This window comes from Heloderma suspectum, chromosome 8 (assembly GCF_057233095.1).
Source record: "Heloderma suspectum isolate Gila_16-S chromosome 8, 16-S_ref, whole genome shotgun sequence".
Lineage (NCBI taxonomy): Eukaryota > Metazoa > Chordata > Lepidosauria > Squamata > Helodermatidae > Heloderma > Heloderma suspectum.
The window spans coordinates 40,216,083-40,243,579 of NC_139465.1; the positions used below are offsets into that span (position 1 = coordinate 40,216,083).

The 27,497-nt window shown below is 42.3% G+C and overlaps 1 protein-coding gene across 5 annotated transcripts in view; it reads right to left on the reverse strand.

The window, feature by feature from the left end:
- The window catches only part of PHAF1 (phagophore assembly factor 1), a 67,493-nt gene that overhangs the window by 2,549 nt on the left and 37,447 nt on the right, over positions 1-27,497 (reverse strand). For 4 of the 5 annotated variants that reach the window (XM_084812076.1, XM_084812075.1, XM_084812074.1 and 1 more), the window contains 12 exons: positions 26,303-26,346; positions 23,721-23,800; positions 19,247-19,341; positions 17,949-18,046; positions 16,395-16,507; positions 11,780-11,913; positions 10,112-10,195; positions 9,293-9,375; positions 7,241-7,284; positions 2,864-2,907; positions 1,300-1,358; positions 480-552 (listed from right to left, as the gene is read on the reverse strand). In XM_084812076.1, coding sequence (XP_084668202.1) covers positions 480-552; positions 1,300-1,358; positions 2,864-2,907; positions 7,241-7,284; positions 9,293-9,375; positions 10,112-10,195; positions 11,780-11,913; positions 16,395-16,507; positions 17,949-18,046; positions 19,247-19,341; positions 23,721-23,800; positions 26,303-26,346 — 951 coding nt within the window. The remainder of the gene's footprint in view (positions 1-479; positions 553-1,299; positions 1,359-2,863; positions 2,908-7,240; positions 7,285-9,292; positions 9,376-10,111; positions 10,196-11,779; positions 11,914-16,394; positions 16,508-17,948; positions 18,047-19,246; positions 19,342-23,720; positions 23,801-26,302; positions 26,347-27,497) is intronic. The other variant, XR_014784611.1, reaches the window with a different exon arrangement.

A 27,497-nucleotide genomic window follows, 5' to 3' on the forward strand; every position in this document is an offset into this window, starting at 1 on the left:
AACATGTTTTCTACCTTTTCTTTGGATTATTTAGACCATAAATGTTTAGTAGAGCCCTGCTGGATCAGACCAAGGGTCCATCTAGTCCAGCACTGTGTTCACACGGTGGCCAACCAGCTGCTGACCAGGAACCCACACGCGGGGCATGAGCACAACAGCACTCTCCCACCCATGTTCCCCAGCAATTGGTGTAACATCCAAGAACGAGATTTGTAAACAATGCACATTGTGCGATTACATTGTGGTGAATTTGCTGAACTGGTCCAACACACAATGGACTGACTGGTTGTCACACCTTTTCACTGCTGGGAGTTGTAGAACTTTTTTCTGTCTAAACATGCATAGGATTTGTCACCCCTTTTCACTTTTCTTCAACTTTTAGCATAAAGGGGATGTGGAATAATAAAACAAAGTACTTCAACAGGACATAACCCACTGCTCCCTGACTTCTTCTAGCTAAATGTATTTGTTTTCCTAACCTCAAAGATCATCCGCTGCAGTCCAAAACAAAATGTTGATCCAAAAGGGTTTGTGTTGTTTGGAGAGGACGACCTGACGAAAAGAAAGCAAGACTAAAATACCAAATATTACCAGTAAGACTGATGTTCAGTACTTTTGCATTACATTTTTGAACTAACATCAGCATGAACAACAGAACTTTTCTTTTTAGGGGTTCCAACTAAATCTTTCACCATGGAGGCATAATGCTTAACCAGAGTTTGTTTTCTTTGGCCATGGTTAAATATTATGAGTTTGCAGCAAACCAGGATGTGAAACTACAGTGAAGCATCGCATCAGCCCTTCCTAACCTGGTGCCCTCCAAATGTCTTGGGACTACAACTCTAATCATCCACCAGCCAGAATGGCAATTGGCTGGGGATGATGTAGTCCAACACATCTGAAGGGCACCAGGTTGGGAAAGGCTGGCATTACATATTCAGTGAGCAAAGAATGGTGAAGAATGATTTCCTGCTTCTCCCACTTGCAAAGTGTTAAGCACGGCTGACTGGTGTCTTCCTATGCACTTTCTCCAAGAAGTATTAATTATCTTGGGAACCACAGTTTCTGGTTCTACAATTCCATAATCTCCAAGGCACAATTAATAAAAAGCAGAATTTGGCAATGACAAATGCCCCCTTTTTGCAGTATGAATGTACTTTAAGTACTGATTATATTCAAAGCCAATAGTACAGGGATGACATAACTTCTGCTGGTGAGTGTTATTAGGCTTCTCTTCCTAGTTGCTACCTGAAACCCAATCAATTCCTATCCAAGTGACAAAACAGGCAGAATCTTTACCTGTGAAGTACTACCGGCTTCTCTACTGGATGTCCAAGAAGGTCCTGAATATTGTCCCACTGGAAGCATATGAAAATGTCTTAGTGAATGAAGCACCCTCTGTGTTTTCGTATACACACATACATGTGTGTGTGTGTGTGTGTGTGTGTGTGTGTTGTAAAGTTGGGCCTGTGCATTTTGCTCCTAAAATTCAGGGGCCAACTTGCAGTTTGCAACAGCAGTAAAACCGTAACAGCAGTGACAACAGAAAGGGCCATCTCAGCAGTGGCCTCTTGATTGTGACATTCCCTCCCCAGAGAGGCTCACCCAGTGCCTACCTCAGTATCTTTCTAGTGCCAGGCAAAGAACTTTTAATCCTCTCAGACTTCCAAAACCTGACATTTTAACCCTGTAGCATTCTTTGTTTTATTGTGGCTGGTTTAGTCTCTTGTTCTTTAGCTTCTCTCTCCTATATGATGCTTGTTTTAGTGTTGCTTTTTTGAATTGTATTTGTGTGGATTTTGCCATTTTAAATTGTTGCAATATATTTGTATTTTGCCCAGAGAATGACAGTCTGCTAAAGAAATAGTTGATTTGGGTTTGGGATCAAGGTATGTAGAAGGGCCTCCTTCTCCCACATGAACCTGCCTGCTTGCCTGTTCACTTAAGCTCTGACAAAGGCCCTATTTTGCGTCCTATCACCACTGGAGGCGTGGTTGCTGTGTATGCAGGACAGGGCCTTCTCCCTGTCCCACCCCAACAGTAGAGTTCCCAACCTCAGGAGGCGCATTTGGCTTCTTCTCTGTTGATGTTTGAGTGTCTTGTCCCACCAGGCTGATGGCTTGCAGGAGAGCTGAAATGTCTCCCCCTTTCTCTGCACGTGATACTGGCTTGATGTTTGCTGCTGCTGCTATGTATGTATGTTTTAATTTACATTTCACTTTTTAAAATTTGGTTTGTTAGCTGCCTGATGATGGGTGGAGTTCCCACTTTGTGAGTAGGAAGACAGGATTTAAACATTTTAATAGCATAAAAATACATACATAAGGATCAAACTGGCAAGAACAGAGCGCTGATAAGAACTGGGCACCTGTATAACATGAAGTCAACTTTTATCTAGGTAAAATGCTATTTCCCCTACCAAACAGAAGCAATTAAATTTAAAGTGACTTTGCATTATTAGGGCGTCACTAACAAATGCCTTATTCCTTTGATTCAGAAATAGGCAACTCGATAAGTCATTCATTAGTTGCTTGAGTATGTCTAGTCAACAATTTACCTACATGAGAAAATGACCAGTAGACAGGGAGACAGGTTTACTTAATGGCTGCGATTGTGGTGGGGCCTGCAAAACTCTGACGAATATGTCACAGTTCAGAAATAACCAGCTCTTCCTCCCCCTTTTCTTCTCTTGTTTAAGAAAACAATTTTCTGGTCTGAATCCCACTCCCTGAGCCCAAATGCCTCCTGAAAGAGTCCATCTAAGCAAAATATTAACCCCTTTTATTAATCTGGTACAAATAGAGCGCAACTTTCTTGCAGGCTAAGGAGTGTTCTAGCAAGCACGACTTGGATTGTGATTTACCTTGCTATAGGTTGTGCAGGTTTCTGTCTGTGAATCGGCGCTTTCTGTTTGGAGGAAGAACAGAAGAAACCTTCTATAAGATTACTATTTCAGCAGTATATTTCTACTACTACTTAATGGCTATTTAGCACTAACAGCATGCTACGTGCTGTCTACAGAACATAAAAGCATCATGGTAGCAGCTCAGAAAGCTTATACAGGCCTCTTTAGACCAGTGGTTCCTAAACTTCTGCTCAAGCTGAGGCACGTTTAACTTCTGAACTGCCCCCTGCCCCCGATTCAGCATGTGTGAGAGGAAGAATGGCTCGCCCCCAGATAAGCCCACCCCCCGTGTTTCCACGTGAATCGCTGTTCTGGGCAGAGCTTCTTACTGGAAGGAGCCAAGCCGACAAGCAGCCCTGCCCTAAGGGCAGGCAACACTTCTGTCTCTTTGCATGGGACAGACTGAAGTCTCCAATCATACCCAACACAGAGATGGGGCAGAATTAATCACCCGCAGTGGGAAAAGGTTAGAAGGGGGCAAGGGCACAGCAGTACATCATGCAGAGTAGCAGCAGGATTCTACTCTGCAGATAGGTTTTTTGGACTCACAGGAGTCTTTATTTAATCAAAATTCCAAATTCCGTAATTATGTAACACCATTATTTGGCCAACGAAAGCATCGCAAACATGTGCAAACTTCTGAGATTCTTTAGATGTTACAAAAAAGCAGGTTGCGGGGGAAGAGCTGGCGGGCTGATTTGATGTTTGCGTCATGGACCTGGTTTGCACGGTTGAACAACCCATGGCTTGCACAGGAGCAAGCAGGCGTGCTGGCTTGCGCCAGCTCTGGCTTTTGCTGAACGTTCCTAGGTTGTTCTCTGTGATGTCGGAACCTGGAGCTCTGGGTTATTGAGGGAAAAACAACCCAGAGTTTTAACCCATGGTTTCACAAAGCAGAAGCAGGTGAGCGCTTGGGAACTCTTACGCGCTCCCAAACGACCCACAGTTTATTTTTTAACATCCTTTTTTTTTAAAGAAGTAAGCTGACCTTTGTGTTCCAGAACAAAAGCAAAGAACTATTCAGTGAAACGTTCACATTTATAGGAACCTTACCTAACACTGTTAGAAGCTATAATAATTCATTACAATCTTGTAAGACTAATTTCACGTTTCCCAATAACATTAGCATAAGTATCAAATCTGTTGTGATTAAAGCACGTTTTTGTTATTCTAATAACATTCATGTTTTAAAACACTTGACCTACTTGACCAGGCAATTGATTAAATGTTTTTTGATTAGTCAAATGCCCAACCCTAAAACAGGTATAAAATTATATCCATTAAGGGAGCAATCCTATGGCCACTAGTCAGTGGCTAGACAGCCATAGGATACGTTGCTTTCTGGGAACTGACCTCAGAGCCCGTGCTCGGTTCAGGGAGAACTGACCTTCTCCCCCTCGCGTGCTGTCTTGCAGACAACTCAGAACAGGCCTGCGCTCTTCACTCAGAAGAGGAGTGGGGGAAACGGGGTGTTCCGGGGCGGGGAAGGCAGAAATGCCGGTACAACTCATCCTATGTGTTGTCCAGCAGCCGCCGCCCCCGCTCTGCCTTCCCAGGGCTAGACAGCTGAAATCGGCTGTCAAGCCGCAAATGCAGGGCGGCTGAAGCGCGGAGGGGATGATCCATGCTTCTCCTGCCCTGAATTGGATAGGTGGTTGCCTCAGAGTTTGGAGGCAGCCGCCTAGCCTCATAGGACTGCACCCTTAATTTTAAAAGTCACGTTTGTAGAAGCTCTAAAAACAACAGGACAAAAAAAAAGACAGGACATCAGAGCTTGGTAAAGGAGGAATGAGAACGTGCACTTGCTCAAAACTTGCTCTCCAGGGTTTCAGGCAGGATTCTTTCCTTGCCCGACGTGGAGAAGCTGGGGATTGAACCTGGGACCTCTCACATGCAATGATGGTTAACTTCTAGCAGAGTAACTGCTAACTCCCCATGATGGTTAACTGCTAGCAGAGTACAAAAAGCAGGCGATTCCAAAGTGGATAAAGGAAAATTAACTGAAGTGGGTTTTGGGAAGGGATTTAGAGGAGGAGGAGCGTGCTGAAAGGATAGCAATGGGTAAGCTGTTCAACTCATAAGGACAGGCCTGGGAGTAGAAGGAAGAAGTGACAACAGGGCTCTGTATGTATGCCCTGTGATTCTATAGGAGCACGGAAAAAGCACAGAAAGTATTTAATGGGTGCAAAACTCAATTTCCCAAGGTTCTCAGCTTTCATTTTAAGAAAGAACGTTTCTAGCCCTTATTGCTGTGAAGTGATGCTTGCAAATGTGTCGACAATGCCTGCTGAAGTCTCAGAAGCCAGAGGCGGGTGAATGAATAAGATTTCCAGTAGTAGAGATGGGGCTTCTGTGACCAACAAAACTAGAATGACACAAACTACAAATGAATGCTGAATAAACCCTGTTTAAAAAAACCTAGGGAAAGTTGATCAGTCCATACAAGTTACAGAGTCCAGTTTTTGTTGGCACAGAATCTGGATTGCCTGAGCACATCTTAATTTTTAGCACACATGGCCCTGACAACTGCAGATGAGTTTGTACTGAGCAGAGTAATGCAACTATGGGGTTGAGGGAGTTTCAGAAGCAATAAAAGTACAAGTGAAGAACCTTGAATTGAAGGAAAAGGCCCGCAAAGTGGATGAAAGAAGAAATAGCAACAAGGAGAAGAGATTTAGAGAGGAGACATGGCCAGCAAAAAATATCCTAGAGGAAGGAAATTTGAACTAATTTTAACAGAGTGATCAAGAGGGTGTCTGTTATGGGCACAGCTCTTCCCTGCCCTTATTTCCCCCAAAACTATTAGTAACACACACAAATCATAACAAGTGCAAGAACAGGACAACATATTGAGATTTATTCTCTTGGCAAGTAATAGCAAGGTTTGTCTGCGGACATATAAAGAGCACTTTACATAAAACCTGGAATTAATTAGAGCTGGCTCTCAGGGCCATTGCATATTTAATAATTTTCATGAAATCTGCTTTGAAATAAGAAGCTACTGATGAGTGAAAATATTCATAGATAAGAGAGCTTGAAATACCATTTGAGATACTTCAGGGAAACCTACCAGGGCATACAAAGATAAATGAATCCTGCCTCCTCTTTTTATAATGTACTACTCACTCAGGTTGCCTGGGAAATGTTGTGATAACAGGTTTATTTCTTTTATAGGAATTAGAGTGAAATGAGGCTAAGTAATTAGTAACTAGAACTCTCAAACTGCAATTTAGATCATGGGTTACTTTTGTATCCAGTTATCCCTTTTTTTTTACAGCCTTTTGGTTTTGTGCCACTGAGCACCCGCACGTTTAAATAAAGCCTGCACAAGTACTTAAGTAGCTTCTTGAATCAGGACTGGAAGTCCACCTACCACCATTTTGAGTCCATGGCCTCTGATGATCCTTAACCCTTATATTTTCTAGACAGAAGCCCCCTTCGGGTGTTCTAAACGCATGTCATCTCTACATGTGTGGGGGGACAGTGGGGAAGAGCGTCCACTCTGCATCCTTGATGCTCTCTACGTGTAAAGGATGACTATCCGCAGTGGCAAGCCTCCTCTGCCTGTGGAAAACCTCCACAGACAGAGAAAGGTCCCTGCTGCACTTGGCAGCCCTTCACACATGGAGGGCAACCAAGATGCAACACAGGGGCGATGGAGCACATGCTCTCCTTCCTCACATGTGGAGCCCAAACACACTGAGGATGGCGCCATAGGCTGAAAAACTTCACTACATTCACTGTGTGTGATATATTAAGTTTGTCTCTTTTTTAACCAATCCAAATGATGTCAGTCGTATTCTTAACAATAGCAAACTTAGTTCTGATTCATAACCTGCTCTGTCCCTAAATAAATGAGATTTCCTTCCCATTCATATGCCATGGTAGGTTATCTCAATCACTCCCATTTTAGACAGCCCAACAAAAAACTATGACCTGTCCAAAGCTGAACCAGGGCCTAAACCCAGGCCTTGCTTCCTTGTCAACTGAGTTGTACTGGCATTCTGTAACTGCTCCAGATTGTGGACGGGTATTTTCTCTTTATACTGCAAGAATCTATTGGAGGGTGAGCACTGCACAATTCTGGTATCACTCTGAAGTGTTCACAGTTTTTCTTTTTCTGCACAAATTGTTAATATGTGGGCCTGAAGTTGTCTGAATTATCTACCACTGTGCAACTTTGGGCCCATTCTCATTCTGGTTGCTTAGAATATTAATGTTTTAATACAAGCATGTATCAAAAGCCCCCACTAATTCCCGGTAGCCTTTTAACTTTCAGGTTACTCCAGTCTACATTCAGATGCATGCCGTTTCATCAGCATGCCTCCTTCTTACCTCGTTTAATAGCTAGCGGAATCTTGAATTCACAACGGTGGTAACTAGAAACATTGGAATTGCAGAGTTATTACGAGGAAGAACAAGCATCAATGAGCTTTACCGTTTCAAAGGTAGTTCACTCTAAACTAAGTATGAAATACTGCACAACGGAAGTGAGCCACATGTCCTGGACACACGGGGTACAATCCCACTGGGTGCTTACACTCCCGCCGATTCTTTTCCGCCCCACCGATTCTCTTCCGCAAGCAATGGGACCTGCTGATTGAGTTGCGCAAGTGGGCCCCACCGCTTACACAAGGGAGATTTAGTGCTTCCTAAGGGAAGTGCCAAAACAAGCACAAATGCTTGTTTCCGGAAGGAGGCAGGTTGGCAGAGCGCCCTTATGGAAGCTCTGCCGCCCGCCCTCCTTTCAGGAACTAGTGTTTCTGCTTGTTTCGGGTTGCCCCGAGAGTGTTGAATCGCTGGTGCGCAAGTGGTGGGAGCTGCTTGCGCAATGGAATTGACAGGGGGGAAGAGACTCAGCAGGGGCCTAAGTGCTCCACTGGATTCTACCCAGAGATATTCTACACTCTTGTACAGCCCAGTAGTTGCTTAGATGTCCACTGTAGCCTTCAGAAACCCACCCCTGATTTACGCTGCTTGATCGGGGGGCGTGGTCAGAAACATAATGAACATAGGAAGCTGCCTGCACACACGGGCAGAAGGCTTGTGCATATCCTGGTTTAATAAGCTGAGATATGGACATTCAAACATGGCCTGTTTGTCCATCTAGCCCAGTACTGTTTAATTGGACTGGCGGCAGCAGCTCTCCAGGGTCTTACACAAAGGTCTTTCTCATCACCAGCTACCTGACCTTTTAACTGGAGATGCCAGGGATTGAACCTGGGGCCGCCTGCATGCAAAGCAGGTGTTCTACCACCAAGTTATATCACAACCCCACAATAATTAAGACTGTACCCAAACTGTGCATGAGCCACATTTTGGGCCTGTTCTCACTTTGGTTGCTTAGACCCTAACTTTCTCTTTGTTACTCCATGACTCCCCAGATCTATGGTAAAGACACACTGATGCATGGAAAGAAAAAGGTCTGGATTGCTTATACACAATTAACTGCTTACCTCTCCTCTACATAGTAAAGCAATTAAGCATGAAGCTATTGTTTCTGGAAGACAACCGATGAGATGGGGAGGGGGGCTTATTTCCTAAAATCCAGAGCAATTTACCCTGAAATTACCACTGCAGAAGGGCAACTGAAAATTCATTTTGGAAATACACTGGGAATTTGTTCTACCACGTTAATTTTACAGGCAGTTCTTTGAAAAACAGGCTCTGCATTAACTCTGTCTAGTATCAGCTAAAATCTATGATGCTGTAGTGGGTGCAGTTTTATATTTAATTCCAGATGCCACCAAGTCTCCTGATCGCCTAGGGCTGTAGAATTCTTGCTGGCTGCTCAGAAATAACATAGCTGCAGTTAGATTTTCACAGACTGCCACACAGGAATCTTAAAGCAATCAGGTGCATGCTGCAGCACATATGAGTGAAGGTGGGTTTGGGGGGGCGGGGGTAGTTACCTCTCATAAGATGTGAAATCTAGTCTTATGAATGATGGGCCAAGCATATATTCCATTCCATATATTGCCCTGTCCCATCTCCTAAAAAACTGGGTTTGCCAAATTATAGAAGTGCATCTTGTACAGGGAAAAGGAGTCCTTGGAATCTATTAGTTCCAAGTTCTGTAGCAGGCATCTACTGTAGAAAAGGACAAGTGCAAGTGCAGAATCCAGTATTGTGTGTGGGATTTGAAACACTGGGAATTTCACATTTGAATGCAAGAAGATGCCAACTCTTGTGGCTACCTAGGTAAGTCTGGGAAAAATGTAACTGATGCTTGATGAAGGCTTAGAAACTCGAAAAGGATCGTAATGCATTTCTTTACAGTTAATGGCGATTCAGCACATCACAGAGTTTCTTAGCTCTCTTCTGTATACCTACTAGCCTGCTGTTTCCCAAATACCAGCAGGAGCTTGGGCAACTCCCTCTACTCACATGTTGAAGTTGTAATGACCGGGGTAGTTAGTGTGCAAAACAAATTTCTTCACTTTGTGAGTATTTGCATCAAAAAGGATATCCTGTGTGTGAAAAAGGGGAAAGAAATAAAGTAAATCAACACTAAATTAAAATGAAGCAGTGACCCATAAATGAGCAGAAAGTCCTGGGCACATTTTCAATGTGTGTGCAGGTAGTATCATGTTGCCTCACAGCAATTATTTCAGGACCTATTTTTAATTGGAAGCAGGTGAAGACAATGTTGTGCCAACACCACCATGAAAGCTAAGAGCCCCTGATGTTCCTGAGAGCTGCCTCTATTCTTTGAATGTATATGGAGCGCAATTTCTCTGCTTTGTCCAGGCATTCGCCCTGGCTTTTCTCCAGAGCATTTTTGAAACTGAAGGAACATGGCTTCATTCTGCAAATACTGAATATCAAATATTTGGAATGGGCTTCATGAAACACAGATGGTGTTAACGAGTCAGTAACCAAGCAGGAAAGAATAAAAATGTATGTATAGTTCAAATATTCCAGCGAAGGAGCTCTGGAGGACTTGGACTATACTGACTCCCACGTCACCCAATTAACACAATATGGGCATTACGAAATGTATTTATTTGCTACATTTATATCCTGCCTTTCCTCTAAAGAGCCCAAGGTGGTATACAAGATCCTCCTCCTCTCCATTTTATCCTCACAACAACCCTGTGAGATCGGTTAGGCTGAGTCAGTAACTGGCACAAAGTCACCCAGCGCTCTTAGATGGAAGGAAAACAGGACCTCCATCTAAGACTGCTTTCAAACTCTGTAACTCACCACTCCAAGCGTGAAGTAGTTGAAGAAGTAGTCATTGCATTTTGATGGAACCTGCTTGTGAGGGGAGGGCGAATGAATTTTCATCTGTACAAAACACAAACAAAAAACCACCCCCACATGACACTTTAGTTTTTTGGGGGGAGGGAAGCAAATACACTTTTCAAACTCAACAGTTGCTGTCCGTTTTCATAAACATGTTCCTCTAGTTTGACTGGGCAAAGTTACTTCTATGGCAGACATGAGAAATGTGTTCAGCCCCAACACCCATTCTTGCCGCTGTGTAACTGAACATTTGGCCACATTGCACAAACATCAAGTTGCATAACCTGAGTGCATTTGTGCAGACCCCTCCCTCTTCACTATCACTGATTCAGCACTGGCAACCTTTCTTAACCCATAATGTTCTCATCTCCATCTTTTGCCCAGTCCTTCCTCCCCCTGCCCCTGAAAAAGACCCCCTACTCTTTCCTTCCGCTCTTATTTTTCCCGCACAATAGCTAGGACTTTGGGAAACATAGTTAGGGGCTCTAATGACTGAATGCTTCTCCATACTACCAGCTACGGATGGTTTGCCAGCTACAACCATTCCTGGAGTGGGATAACCTGACAACCGTAGTCCATGCTCCAATAACTTCCCAAATGGACTATTGCAATGCTCTCTACATGCAGCTTCCCTTGAAGACGGTCTAGAAGCTGCCGCCAGTGCAGAGTGCTGCTGTCCTGTGCTGGCAGGGGCAGCAAGATGTGAGCATATCATACCAGCTTTGAAATCTCTGCGCTGGCTGCCGATGAGCTACTGGGCCCAATGTAAGCTGTTAGTCCTAGTGTAGAAAGCCTAAACGGCTCAGCACCCAAGCACTTGAAGGACCGCCTTCCTCAGTACTAACCAACCCACGATTTAAGATTGGCCAGGGAGGCTTTGCTTGTGGTGTCCTTGAGAAATGTGGCCTGTGAGGCTACTGCACATGTCAGAACCTTCTCCATGATGGCACCCCGACTACAGAACTCCATTCCAGGAGGGATTCAGCTGTCAATCAGGAACCAGTTAAAGACTTATTCATACAAGCTTTTGGAGTATAGGCAAGTGCTTTATCTGTTTTCTGGTGTTGTTGTGGTGGTTTTATTTTACTGTAATTTTAGAGTTATGATTTTATGGTGTCTATGTGTCGCATTGTTTTTGTAAGTGTTGTTAGCTAACCTGGGTTCCTTGTGTGGAAGGGTGGGATATAGTTAATAAAAATAAATACATAACTACATAAAATAATCCCTGCACACAGACAGCGAACATGTCAAAGGAAAGGGTTTTAGCCCAGCATTCTCCTCGATATGCTCACTTTCTATGTGTGGGAAATGGTTTTTGTGATGGAATGTGAGCCTCCCTACAAAGTCTGATGCAGTACAGCATCTGCTGTTTGTGAGATCTGTACCACATAATACATGGGCTATCACGGGAGATCTGGCATGCAAGGAACAAAGACGTATCGGGATTAGGCAAGAAGTGGAAACAGGACTCTGGGATGGTACAGAAAGCACAGGACACTTGGAAGGCTCAGCATTTACTACGTAACTTCAAGCATTTGAGGATACTGAGGTGTGAACAGACTATCAGATGGTTAAATACTCTAATAAAAAGATAATTTGCATTAACTTCTTATTTTGTTGTCCAACCTTGTCTTCTGACTTGTAGAAAACTTTGTGAGGAGACCCCAAAGTGCTCAGAACATCTTGGCACGAATCACCGAAATACACGCAGCGCTCAAATACCCGCATCTTGGCATCAGCTAATACGCCAAGGCCGCAACCTGAAGAACAAGGGAAACAGAAGTGGATTGTTCCTGACTCATGTGATAAAGCACTTTCAGGATATCTCTGCAGCCTGAAGCCTAGCTAACCAAACAGGTGAAACCTGAGACTATTAACAGCAACTACACCAGTCTTCCTCAACCTGGCACCCTCTAGATGTGTTGGATTACAACTCCCATCATTCTCAGCCATCATAGCCATTTGGACAGCTGTGCTGGCTGGGAATGATGGCTTGACACATCAGCAGGGCCCCAATTTGGGAAGGCAGATTTTAAGAGTCTTCAAAGAAATAAAAACAAGAATGAGCAACTTCAGAGATGCAATCCAGAACGCCAAGTTACATGAACACGTTCAAATCAAAAAAATGTACAATATTTTATTTTATTTATTTATTTATTTCATTTCTATACCGCCCAATAGCCGAAGCTCTCTGGGCGGTTCACAAAAATTAAAACCAAACAACACACACAATAAAACAATTTAAAATATACAGAACATTAAAACCACTAACCGCAATAAGGTATAAAAGCATACAAAATACACCTGCCACACTGGAACAGTCTTAAAGCTGATCTGCTGAAGACAGATAATTCACTACAGATTAGTGCAAAACACATCGGCCACATCTGCACGTCATGCTAAGCCAAAACCCCCTGGCTTAATAAGCCAGGACATGCGTGAGCAGCGTGTGCCAATACCCAGCCACGGTCCTGCTGCTTCACTCCTCCCTTTGCATGTGTGGGAAAACAAGCCAGCATTCAGCCCTTAAACACAACTAGCTTCCAAGGCTGGCTTATGAATTCTGGGATGTTTGGAAGCCCTTAACCAAAGTTTCCAATTTGGATGTCATGGGGAGCTATGTTTAAGTGCTTGATCCTGGCTTGTTAGCACACTTGCACAAAGAGAGATGCAAAGCTGGATGCACATGACTTGTGCATAACCTGGCTTATTAAAACTAGGATTTGGGGCTTCCTGTGAGGTACAAATTGGGCCAGGGTCTTCCTCTTTTATCCTCACAACAAATCTGTACTAGAAGGTAGGTTAGACTGAGAGTGTGTGACTGTTTCAAGGTCAGCCAGTGAGCTTGTGGCTGAACAAGGACTTGAGCGTGAGCCTCCCTGGCCCTAGTCTCCCACTGGCCACATGGCATTGCCACTACAGTGGACACATTATACTGCAACTCCGATCATAATATATTGTGGACTCTTATCCTTTATTGGATACCCATGATTTTATTTATTTTAGTTTAAAAGCTTACATCCTGCTTTCCCCCCATCAGGTAGACTTAAAGCAGTTTGCAAAACAAGCATCTTAGAAACAAGATGAACAATGTATGAAAAATTCTTGAAGGGTTCTACCCTTAAAGGCAACCTAAAAAGCATTTTAAACAAATACATAAAATAAAAATGTAAACCATATAAAATATAATGTTTTAAAGATATTAAAATAAAATTTAATGCAATAAAAATTTAATTCATCGTATAAATGTAGCATACTGATACAGTTATACAGTCATAAATTTAACAGAATGAACACATTTCTGTTAATCATGAATTCCCCCCCACATACACCTAGAAGTACATTCACTTTTGAATATTTAAGAAGTGCCCAGCTTCTTAATTCAAGTGTGATGTGCTTGAATTAACCTTCAGTGTATAAAGCTAATGAGCAGCTAATACATCCAACATCTCTCTCTTTAAATCTCAGGCATGTACGTTATCTAGACTTCACACTCTACCTTGAGACACGTCTTTTCAAAACCATTTATATTATCTGGATAATAGCTAACGCCTTCCTACTATACCAGGATATATGGTCCCTGTCCTAGGCAGCTCTCCTTTCTCTTTCTCTGTAAAAACATAAGCAAAGTTCACTTAAAATTGGCTATGATTTTATTCGCCTCCCTCATGCCACACAATTAAAATCCTGAATTATGTGACACTTGTCTTCAAAAGAACGTGGTTACAGGACTCAATGGGGGCACTCAAGGTTGCTCACAAATGGTCAAACCCCACCCCACCAAAAAAAATTAAAGTGAAAATGTAAACTGTAAAAGAGTTTGAAACAAAACCAGCAGATAATACCATTTACCTCCAGTGCCCAAAGGGCAACATATAAGCCAAGAGTAACATACTCAGATCTCTGGCAGGCAGAAAGGCTTGTCAGAATAAAGAAGGTTTCAGTTTGAGATAGAAAGCTATAACAACAGAGGCCAAATGAAAATTACTGAGCAGGGCATTCTGGAGTCAGGGTACAATGATAGAGAAAGCCTTATTAGGCTGAGAGATAGTGACTAGTCCTGAGTCACCCAGTGCACTTTATAGCTGTGAGGGATTTGAATTTGGATCTTCCTGGTCATAGTCTATCACAGACCCGGTTCACACATAATGGCGGCAAACTGTGGGTTAATTTGCCAGGGTTGTGTGCTGCCACCATTTTGAATATACAACCTCCGATCGGTCCGATTGGAGGTTCTTCTGTGACATGTGAACCCAGGCACTATGGGTTAATCATGGGTTAAACAATCCAGTTAATTTACAACTAGTCCTTAAACTGTGGGTTGTTTAACCCATGGTTAACCCATACTGTCCGGGGTTCGCTCATCACAGAACAACGTCCGATTGGAGGCTGCATATTCAAAACGGCATCAGCACACAAACTGGCAAATTGTGGATTAATTAACCCAGGATTTGCTGCTGTTATGTCTGAAGAGGACCATGGTCTTACTTTTTCATGTTTTCCCCTGAAGGTTAAAAAAAATCAGTCAACTCCAAGACTTTCAATAACTTGTTTTACAAACTCTGCAACCCAGTGTTCTCATGGTGAAAGATCCTGAAAAAGGGCACAGCATGGTGAACGTTTGCAGGTAGGGTGGCAGTTCTAGAGGGCAAAGAATGCTTACTCATTTTCTGAAATCTGGAACGACTGACTTGATTTGTGCTTCACTGTACGTTTGTAATTGCTGAAAACTTTAATTCTAAACGTGCTCCGTCCTACCCTGTGATTTAGGGCATTAAACTGCAAATTTTGGGAGCTACGTTTGCTTCTTTGGGTACGCACCTCAAAACCCACAAATTTGGCTTTGAATTACAAGATCTAACAAAGTCTTGCATCACACCCCTGGTGTAAGCAAGTTGCATTGGCAGGTGGGCTACAATTACACTTTTACGCACATTATGCATCTTCCAGTGTTGAGGATTGATGATTTAATGAAGAGAAAAATAAGCCTGCTATGTTCATACATGCAATGTTAAAATCCTTAACACTACAGTACAATGTCTAAACCCTCTGGGGGGAAAAATGTGCCCAGGGACATCTAGGGGTTTGGCTCAGATGCAACAGCAAACCATGGTTTGTGCATTCCAGACCTACAGGCAAACCATGGTTTGTAGTCTGCCTCCTTCCCTGTCTTTGCCTACAATCCCCGGATGCAGTCCCAAAACAGCAGGCTCCAATGATGGTGCGACATCCCAACCCATGGTTGTTGATTCAGATGTAATGCCAAAGCACAGTGTGATTTGCAAACCAGCTTCAAACCATGGTTTCAGATCCTGGTTTGGCAGGGCTCACACACCATGTTTAGATAGATGGTATTGCTGCAGACATAACAAATCATGGACTGGCTCTGCAAATCACAATGGTGTTATGACTGAACTATCTCTAATACTCACAAGGGTCTTCTCAGACTACTTAGCTGCCAGCCAGCTTCTGTCCCTGCTTTAAGCTTGGAATGGGGAGAGGCACATAACAACAGCTCTAAGCACCCCACTATGGATATCTCGGGACATGTTTTAACTTGCAGAAGCACCTCCCAATTGCCTTTTCAACCCTGCTAAACTGCAAGAGTCCCTTGGGACCCTTTCCCACTTCTCAAAGGCTCTGATTGTGTGTCTAGTTCATGTCGTTTTACAGGAATTCTTGTCTTGACAAACAGGATTTACTCCGTGTTTAAAGGAAACCCACATACCTAAACACCAGACAAGTTTCTTTACCAAGAAGGGTATCACAATGGGCAGTATCCTATCCTGCCTGTATGCAAGTGGAACCCACCACTAGTACAGCGGGGCGCTACCACTTCTAAAAGCAATCCAAAATGAATGGCAACACTCGTTTCCAGAACAGGGCAGGTCAGCAGAGCTCGGAGAAAGGAGCTGACCTGTCCTGATCTGGAAATGAGTGCTTCTGCTCGTTTCTGGGGTTATTTTCAGAACAACTAGTTCCCTCTTGCGCTAATGGTGGGTCCTGCTGGTGCAATGAAATGGAATACTCCCCAGTGAGTTTGAAATCAATTGAAGCAATATTTCCTAGAATGTCAGAGCCCTCTCCAATACAGAAGAGGAAATGGAGAAATTAGAAGTATTTGAGATGCCTTGATACACTCAGATTACATTGCCATGCGCAACTGCTACGAATAGCCAAATTCACCTTCATGCCTTTGAAAGGAAACAAGAGCACAAATACCTCTGCTCAGTAATTATACCTGCAGTGAGTAAGCGAAGCCTTAAACCTGAGGGCCCAGATCCATCTCTCAGAACATCAATGTTCTCTGCATACACATTCCCAAGGAAACAGCTGAGCGGCATCATAGGAGCCCTGAAACAGTAAGATCATATATAATTAAAACACACACACACACAAAACAGGGCACAGCAACAAACTGTTTCATGTTAACGTCCTATACCAATAGTGAATGCAGTATAAGCAAGTAACCATAACTCAACAATGGTGACACAGACACATCTGTCAGACACAGAAGCTGTAAGATTCAGCTTTGGAAAAGAACTGTATCATTTACTAAGTGTATGCCAAACAACCAAAGATATAAAGCTGCAATGTGAAAGACTACCATATTCTGTAGGTAAACAGAATACATTTTCACTGTTAAGATTTTAATTAAAACCAGACAAAATATTTCAGAGATGCACTCTATATGCTTTTAAATACCTGGATTTCAAACTGAAAGTACTTCCAGGAGGTTAGCAAACTATGGATCAATTCTGATAGTAAAGCATGATTAAGGAAGTTTAATTAAGGCTGAATTGACAAACCATAGTTTGTAGCTGGCTGGCAAACCAGAATCACAAACCATGATTTGAAGTAGGTTTGCAAACCATAATTTGGCGAGATATCTGAATTGATAAACCAGTTATGGTCATCACTCCGCCTCCAGAGACCAGACAACGCAGCAGTGAGTATACAGACCATGAAAACAAACTCTAAACCATGGCTTTGCCTATACGTTTGGAAGCTTAAACTATGGTTGGGTGTGATGTTTGAACACAGCTTGTCTAAATTCACTTCAAGTTCTGGGTAATACTCTTTAACTTGTTAACTGAAATTAGAGGGAATTCAGAGTTGGTATGTTTTAAATATGAGGAACTAACTGCATGTAGGGGCCCTACATTTTAAGCATGGGAATGGACGTGCATGGAAAAGCTTACACGTAAAATGAATGATTAAGTAAATAACTGAATATACCTATATACAATAATAATGCTAATAATGCCAAATATAGCCAGCATTACAGCTGGACGGATCTGTCACTTTCAGTTTCTCTGTTCCTAATTTTTCCAATCTTAATTTTATCCCCTTTCCACATCAGCTTGCAATTAAAAAAAAAAAAAATAGCACAAAGCTTTACAGCCATTTTTCTATAGATTCCTTCTAATATATGTATTTTGCAAACAATTTTGCCTAATATATGCTTTTTTTATAAGCAATTTCCCCATTAAAATAATTTTAAAACATTATTTTCATTTTTGCGTGCACTTCTCCATTATATACACATTTTTATATGCATTTTTCATTGGAGAACTGCATTGCAACATTTTGAGAAATGTGAATACTGTAGCATAATTTTGTTTCAGTTCATGTATTGCTTTGAGAAGTACGAATTAGGATGGCTCACATTAAAATGCAAACCCAATGAATTTCTCCGCCATCCCCATTTGTACAATTACGTGCATACAAGACAGCAGGAGAATGATATTTGCTATCTATTTGGGGATATGTCCACAATACAAACATTACGCACTTGGTATCCTGCAGGCTGTTTCCACTGTAGATGTACATGCGTTTCACAGTTGCACCATGGGGAATTTGCAGAGAAGCTAAACCATGGGCAAAGTTTGGCTGTGGAGATTAAAACAAAAAATTATTTTGACTGCACAATTTTCAGCTGTATCAGCAAAAATGCCATACCTTTTATCAACTGCAAATGGAGGAGTTTAAGATGATTTACAAAGACCTATGAAACTTTATTTCTCCACATTGTAAAACTAACTTTAAAGCCACCACAAAGTACCTTGCAGAAAGGTTAGTCTGCCCATCGCAAAACCAGGTGTGGATCCAATGTCAATGTATTATTTGGGGATATGGTGTTACACTCTCTTCCTGTTCTGCTTTTGAGTAGAGAGTGATTTCTCCACCTCATGCTGGCAGGCTAACAGTTTGCTAAATGTCTTCCAACTAGGAACATGGTTGTTTCTTATCTTACAATATGTTCTGAATTTTAAAAGGAAGGCATTACAAGGACTAGGATGGAAATCTGCTCTACACCGGTATGATCCTAAGATGTTATCCAATGGCAGTGCCCCCGATGGTAACCAGTGTCACATACTGCAGTGTAGCTAGGGGAAATGCAGCCTTCAGCTTACATGGCCAAAAGACAGCAAAGTCCTTACTTAGATGAAAAATGCTTTTTGAAATTTTATTTGTAAACAAGTTCAGATTTTAGGAGCATACTGTCATACCACATGTCTTTTGTTCAATGGAATAAGCCCTCTGAAAGCATTCAGATTACAAACACAAAGGCCTAGTTCAGAAGTCACAGGGCCTGATAATCAAATCATAGTTTAGTGATTGGAAACACCCTGCACACTTGTGCATCTCTGTCCCCACCCTCCTACTCTGCTTCCTGGCTTACTGTGACATCTGAACCAGTATTATCAGAGTTATCACTAACCACAGTTTGAAATCATCCTGATTTGGAAATCTGATTTGAGATCAAACTGTGGTTACCACTAAGTATAGTAATACCAGTTCAGGTGTCACAGTAAACCATAGTTTACCAGTTACTGCTAACCAGAAAACGATGGGAGGGAGGAGCAGGCAAACTGAGGGGGAAGGATGGAGGGTAAGGTAAGAGTGTAAGTGCCTGCAGGTTGCTTCTGATTACCAAGCTATAGTCTGACAGCTGAACCAGGTGTAAAAGGGAAGCCACACATCTCACAAACCATTATATTAAGGCACAAGAAGAGAATTGCCAAGTTTTTCAAAACACAGTAACTATTTTGTTTAGCACTGTATCGATTAACTAAAAAGATGTCTGACCTCATACTTTGGAGTTTCAGTCCATGAGTCCAATTGAAAGGAAAAAGACAGTCCTCTGAAGTTGAGGTGGAAAAGTTGCTCAGCAGAATTGTACACTGGAGAAAAATACACACACATTATAAACAGTAATGTCTCCTTTTCCTATCTGGCATCACTGTCAAAGCAGTTCAGGCCTTCATTAAAGCATGCCCCAAACTTCAATAAAATAAGGTGACAGCAGTTGGGGCTTCAGCTTGTCTTAGGACAATTAAAAGTAAGTATTGAAAATCAGGGTGGGGAGGAAAAGAACCCACATAGGGACCACATAGGTAATATCCTATGATAAATAGGATAAAATATCCTATTTTGAATAGGATGTTTTCAAAATGAGCAAGGGGAAGATACATGAACCAGTATCTTGTTTCTCTGAAAAGATACTTCTGTGTTGTTTTTCCTCATTCAGTTTATGGTATCTGTAGGATTGGAGAAACTGCCACAAACACATCACACTATCTAGTACAAATCCTCCAAATTATGCTACGGAATTAAAAATCCAGCACTGGCCCCAATGCATATGTAACATTCCAGATCTCCTAAGGATAGCTAGATTGGAAATGAAAATGCCACCACAATCAAAGCCATTTATACATACTCAATTGTATTTAATCTAACTGTTTTAAAATGCACATTGGCAAACATACATATCAATATGCTAAATAACAATACACAATGTATATCAGCTGTGGAGTGCTGGTAGAATTCCATTTTGATTACACACAGTATTTTTTCACGTCAATGTGTGATAAGATTCCAAGTCCTTTGGAAACTTATTTTTGTTGAGCTCTGAATTAATTATTTGTTGCCCAATCAAAACCTTCCTATTTATTCGATGATGACAATTATTTCAATCGTCTAAGCACCTCTACAAAAATATACATATTTTCACTACATATTTCCCATAATTATCACTGTAATTATTTAGAAAACCTGGAATTCTTACCAGCCAAATGTCAAGTTTTTTTTACTCACCACAACCTTGCCATCTATAGTTTAGCTCTCCTTCATACTGATATGTATGTTTGTCAATGTACATTTTAACACACCTAAAAATACAACTGTATTTGTATAAAGGGTTTTGATTGTGGTTGCATTGTGCTTGAGAAGATCCTTATTGCTATTTAGATTTGGATCCTTAGATTGGAAGTGAGCCAAGAGTCACAGGCTTCATTAAGGTCAATAACCAGAGTTTGACACCATTTTGCAAACCCTGATTAAAAATCTAAACCTGGTTAGCATTAACCTTGATGCGAAGTTAATGCTACCATAGAAGCAAACTATGGGAGGAAAGGGGGGGGGCTGTGTAACACCATGGTTAGATTGGGAATGTTATACCTACATAGGTTCATTAAAACTGGCAATTCTTTCTCATTGATTACTGAAGGTTTTAACTGGATTAAGCTAGTAATCTGAAATTCTACACCCGGCAGTAGCTTGCTGTTGAGCAAGGGTGGAATTCTAACTCAAGAAGAAGGTAGGCCCTCACAGATGATATGAGGCCCCCACAAGCAGAAAACAAGAATTAGAAATATGTCCAGAGACAACAACTCAAGCACATGTCTTCAGCAACACACTACAAACCTTCTCAATATATAGCGTGAATATATGTAGCATATTGTATTTCTATTCCTTTCTGTTGACCTAACACAAGTAAAAGGTTAAATACTGAGACTCAAGATACCACCGACTAAGTGGGCTGGGCCCACCCTGAATTCCACCTGTGCTGTTGACCCTCTTTAGAATTCAAATGCAGGTTATGCTTCAGCATAGTGGTTAAGACCATAACCTAGGGACTGGGCAACTTCATTCAGCACTTAAGCTGAGCCACAAAGCCTTGTGGCCACTTTTCCTTGGAACTCTCTTCCAGAAAAACTATGATTCCTCTCCTCCTTCAGTTCCTTCCTCAAAACCCACTTTCTCCACGAAGCCTTTTGCTTAACTTGTAGTCCACATTCCCAACCAAAATTAAACCTAAGCACTGTAACTGCATTTGCTCACATTCCCTTGTTACGCTTTACTCCTCCATTTCACCCATCCATTTGTCATCTCCCCTAAGGTCCTTTTAAGGGGAGGCCTTGTCTATTCTGCCAATGAAATTCGGTAAAGCACTTTGCACGTACAAAGCTAACTTATTCCAAGTGAGCCAGTGATCTATCATGCCCAATATCCCCTCTGCCAACCAGTAGCACCTCTCCATGCCCAGCACCTGCCACCCAAGGTCCATTTTAGCTGGAGACGCCAGGAATTGAGACAGAGAACTTCTGTGTGCCAAACTGCGCCCCATCATCTGTGTACACGAAAGGCACTTCAAAAATCCATCAAATGAATAAAGATACATTGATGATGCTACAGAGGTAACTCCTCCTTCTCACTGGGTGGTCTTAGGCAAGCCCCTATTCCTTGGCCCACTCTCTAAAGGGGCTGAGGTCTACTCCCTAAGGGGGATAACACTAGGTTGTTGTATGTAAGGACCTCTGTGCTAATATACATAGGAAAAGTGCTATGTAAAAGTGAACTATAATCTGTATTGGAAACAAATTCAGAATGAGATCTTATTCATCCAGAAGTGGGAAGTCAGAACTCATCACTCCTGAAGACTGCATCCCCTGGAGAAAGTTTTAAACCATATACATTTGCCTTCTGGCCGTTCAAAGATCTCACTGCCCAGAGTTTTGTTTAGACCGGCAAAAAGAGAGTTACTTAAGTCTCTCTTATAATAAATGAAGGCTTCTGAGCAAGATGCATCTGGGAAGAGCTTTACTAATACTGCCAAGCCTTGTTTGACTTCTGATTATATGGCTTCCATTCATGGGAACGCCTGCTAAGAGCACTATAACTTTTGCCTGAGTGTGCTTTTCTCTTCTGTAACTCAAGAAAATGCAGAATAGCACTAGCCTATAGAAAACTATACAAAGTGGTGGGAAAAGTTCACACTGCCAGCTTTAGTAACTACAGCCTACGGCCAAGGAATTGTGTGGGTGGGAAGGAAGATGGATTCTGTATCATAAAAGGATAAACACACTACCAGGGTTCAGTAGGGGAAGTAGGGGAGCACAGCCACAAAAACTAGCAACAAAAGAAGAAAATGCACCCCTGGGCAGAACTGCCTTTTCCTCTTGTCGTCGTTGCCTGTGCTGCACACCCATCTCTGATCAAACAGGATTTGCATGTTTCTACAGCACTACAGTGACTTGCAAAACCTGTTTCACCACAGATTATATTGAGGCTAAGGAAGAAAAAAAGAAGAGTATACGTGTCATAGGACAGAAAGGAATCTATCTGTCACAAGCAGCAATGACACTCTCCTTTCATCTTCAGCTCGCTAAAAAAACAATTGTCCGTCTCCAGCCTCTACTGACTCATTAGAAGATTTTATCATACTTCACACAAATGGACTGATGTTAAGACAGACAGCAATATTGCTGGGCGTGACCAACAGAGATAGCAATGGTTACACCAGCTGTCCCCAATCCTGGATCCCTAGATGTTGTTGGAATACAACTCTCATCATCCCCAGCCAGCATATCCAATGGGTGTGGATGATGGGAATTGCAGTCCAACATCTGGGGGCCAGTGGTGCAGGTACTGGGGCCTTCAGTCTGTGAGGGCCCCCCAAAACCCCAACAGGTGGTGACATGACTTCTCCTGCTGTCAAAGGAAAGCATTGAGTTGGCAGCCCCTGAAGGCTGCATCCCTGCAGCACACCATTTTAAATTAAAGCATTTTTGTTGACTAAGTCTGATTTGAAAACAGAAGGAGCTGAGCATCCAAGGTAGATCACAAAGAAGAGAAACAAGTTCTCAGGATGCAAAAATAATATTATAGGGAGCCCAACACGCTTCGGCCTTCTTATTTTTAGGCCTTTGTTGAAATACAACATTACTGAAATACAAATTGCCACAAAGGCTTATGCATATATAACATCATAAACATTATTTAAAAATTATAAAAATCATAAAAACTATTAAAATTGTAATTTGTATTTCAGTTTAATATGCTTTTTTATAATGTTATATATGCATAAGCCTTTGTGGCAATTTGTATTTCAGTAATGTTTTAATCACGTGTGTTGCCCTATTTGTATTTTTTATTGACATTAATGTTACAGCCCCCTGAAGAAGGCCTCAAATAAGAAAAAGGCCAAAACGCATTGGGCTTCCTATAATAAAATTAATTTTTGCATCCTGAGAAGTCGTTTCTCTTTTTTGTGATCTAAATCTGATTAGAACCGTTCAGATGCTGCCTTTGCAGGGCGGGAGGGCAATGAGGGCACACAAACAATGAGAACGTGCATCTCTTGTGAATGAGGCTGTAACTTTCTAGTCCACCTCAGTTCCAAATCCAGTGGAAGCTTAGGAAAAAGTCTCTTTGGTTCTTATGGACACAGTCAGCAAGGCAAGCCTCCACATAGTGCATAGTGCCAAAACCTGCAACTCACCTCCTGGATGTGTTGCTCCAAAAGACTGATCAATTTGTTCTATGGTGGGAGCAATAGCCTGAGAGTTAAAATGAACACCACTGGAAAGAAATAAATGAAAGCCTCTTAATCAATAATCCATCAGAAATATTCTATATTTGATCAAAGCCAGCATTAAAACAGCAGAATGCTTCAAGATTCCTTCAAATCCACAATTCATTCTGATCTCAACTACCTTCCCAGACATCCAGAGATAGATCATTAATCTCATTTTGTAGATGGGGAGCTTAAGGGCAAGACAGAATGCCTGGCTCAGAACAACTCCTGGCATTCCAAGTCAAATATTTAGTCTTCAATCTTCGTCTCTTCACCAGTTGCACACAAATATAACTATGACGAATGCTAGTCTGCCACTGTGTAATGTGCAGCTGGCATTACAGAGTGTGATGTGGTGGAGCACGGTGAGAAGCATTTTGATGCAGAGCTGTGCAAGGCGGAGAGGTCCAAAATAACAGAACCGTCTGTTGGCAACAAATTGAAGGGGTGGCAAAGGCAGGAGGAAAAAGGAAGGCTTGACAGTGAACACATAATAGGCAGATTCAGTGTCAGGGACTCCAGAGGCTGAAGCTTGAACTTAGGCCAGTGAACCACAGCCTTTTGCTGTGGATGCTTAGCTTCAGAGTTCTCTTCATATACAGAAGGAATACAGGAGGGTGCAGCATTGGCCCTTGTAATTGGCAGGCAGCATGAAGCCTCTCAGTTGGACAGCCACAGTTCCAGCAACAGACAGCAGCAACCCTGGATTGAAAAATCTCATCCAAGGTCTGGATTTTAGGTGTGGTTGCCCATTGCCCAGCTTGGCCCTGATATTCAAGAAGTGATGTCTGGCAGGCAAAATATAGGTTGATGCAAGATGCAGATGGGAAAGTATTATGCCTTAAAGCAAGCAGCCTGTGCAGCAAGTGTCAATTTTTGAATGAAGGTCTTTTGGAAAGCCACCAAGAAAAACACAGTCAGAAATATACTTGATACATTTTTAATCACAGGTAAGAGGCTCTAGTTTCAATTGCTCGCTTCACTGAGTAAGGCAAGATATTCTGAGGGACAGAAATGAAACCATTTTTAAAGCCAAGTTCTACTTTTTCTTGTTTTCAGCAGCTCTACTGCATTATCATATAGAGTGTGCAAAAGAAAAAAAAAGTGAGAAATTTTTCAGAAGACCAAACAAAACATTAAGATAAATTGAGGCTATATCCTCACAATAGATTTAAGCCTGTTTAATAGTAATTCCCTTTCCCAGGGACTATAAAGGGATGGGCACTAGAGATCTCCGATAAAGAATTCTCTGCACCCTTGCCAAACCCTTAAGGTGCATGATTCTTTGCGGCAAGCTATGGCAGTTGAACTGGTATACGCTGATGAAAATTTGTGGTAGGGATCTGGTCAGGTCTCTCTTGCTTGACACAAGAACTGTACAGACTGTCCTGTTGTAGCACAGGACTTATGGCTAGCTACAAAGATATAAAAATACTTCTCATAGCGAGTCAGGATTGTTCCATGTAAATATATGGACACCTTTCTGACCTCCCAGTTCAGACTTTTTAGTTGCAACCTCTGGTAAACAGTCAAGAGGGAATAATTCTAGTTACACACGTCACATGAAAGAAGAATGGGGTGTGGTAGATGGACATACCTTGCAGCAGACTTTATTTATATTTTCATTTAATTTATCCTAGGATACGAGTGCAGAACCTCAGGCCTGGGGGGCCAAATCCAACCCTCCTGGGGTTCTCCAGATGGCCATGCCACTTTCCTCCCATCCACCAAATGTTTGGTGGATTTGTGCATCCCCTTCCCCTTCTAAAAGACTGAAAAGCCTCTTCTAAGGCTTTGTAATCAGCAGTAAGAGGTGCAAGAGTTTAAGTTACAATATGCTCGTATTTTTGGCTCTGCCTCTTTTGCCTTCATCCCGTGCACCACCGGAATGCAGCCCCCGAGAGCTTCTGTGGAATGGAATTCAGCCCTTGGGCTGAAAGAGGTTCTGTACCCCTGTCTTAGGAAATCAGACCAGTGTAAGTGGTTTCTTTCCCCACCCCCACCTCATTTTAGCCTCATAGAATCATAGAATAGTAGGGTTGGAAGGGGCCTGTAAGACCATTGAGTCCAACCCCCTGCTCAATGCAGGAATCTGCATTGAGCAGATTGGACTGGATACTGCCCAACCTCACACCAATCCTGTGGAGTAGGTAAGGCTGAAAGAGAATGACTGGCCCAAAGTCATCCAGTGAGTTTCATGGCTGAGAGGGATCCGACCGGGAAATGATGGTTCCCAGTTTTAGAACAAGCCAGGATCTTAAACCAATTTCAAGCTGTGGATTAATATCCTGGCTTGTTCTGATGTTGGTAACCGCAGTTTCCTGGTTCTCATAAAAAGGGGAACTGTGGTTAATTACAGGCTCCTTGGTTTGCTCACTCATGCTACAAAGGGAGGTGCAATGGGGCAGCATGTACATGTTTATTAAGCTGAGTCAAGCAGTACATCCAACCCAGTATCTAGCTGAAAAAGGGAATAGATGGCAACATTTCTTTGACTAACCACTTACCAATATTTTAACTTCACTTTAGTCAAGTCATAAACTTCAATCACCTAAAAAAACAGAAAGAAAAATATTTCAAAAGTATGAAAAACCAGTAATAAGAGATCAGACTTTAAAACAAATCTGCAGGAAGAGCAGTATTAACTTGTCCCTATAATGACTTGTGATTTTAGGGATGTCAAGGCAATGAGCGTAATCCAGTGCTGCCCATGGGCCAGTGGGATCCACTGCTGGTGCAACAGGAAGCTAGTGCTTCCTAACAAAACCGAAGACAAGCTGAAACACTCCACTGACCTGTCCCATTCTGGAAACAAGCATTTTGGTTTGTTTCAGGGTTGCTCTAGGAAATGCTAACTTCCTGTTGTGCCGATGGTGGATCCCGCTGGCACAGCATAGAAGTACAGCAGCAACACTGGATACTGCCCAATGAAAAGAAAGCAAACCAGACTTCATTTGGACGTAACAGGGGAACTTGTGAGCAGAGGGTAAGAGTAATATCTGGTCCTATGTAGACAACGTGAGTAGGCCTCCGTTTTAGGTTTTGTATTGATGTACTCCCTATGTACCGTTCTTTTGTTTATTCTTTCTTCTGCAGGTTCATGAAAATCATTAGAGGTGGGTTTGAATGGATGGCTAGTACGCGTTATGGAAGAAGGCCTATTTGGTGGGCAAGGTGCGGTTACTACAAGGGTAATGGGAAGAGTAGAGGGTGTGGCTATTACAGGAGAAGAATGTATGTTGTTCTCCCTGCCCGCTAGTCAATGAGTTAACTGAGGCCTGGTTACTTTGATGGCAACCACCCCATCCCCCGAGCCTGAAGACTATGCTGTTGAACATCAGGACAGTTAATGGAAAAACACTGGCCATCTAGGATTTGATCCTGGATGAGGGAGCTGACCTGGCAGGTATTGTGGAGACCTGGATGGATAAGGACTTTGGGGTGAGAGCAAACCTGTCCCTGCTCTGCTGGCCAGGATTCTCCGTAACAGAATGAGCCTAAGTTGGCAGCATGTGGGGAGGTGAAGTTGCTGTGGTCTCTCTCTCTCTGAACGCTGCCCGTTCAGCAATCTTCCAGTTTTATGTTTTTATTCATGAGAAAAGGTGGCTAGGAGAGAATGGAGATGCTCTTGGTGAACAGCTCATCCCACTACCCAACTGTCTCTCTATCTGAGCTGGCTGATTAAACTCTAGATCTGTTTGT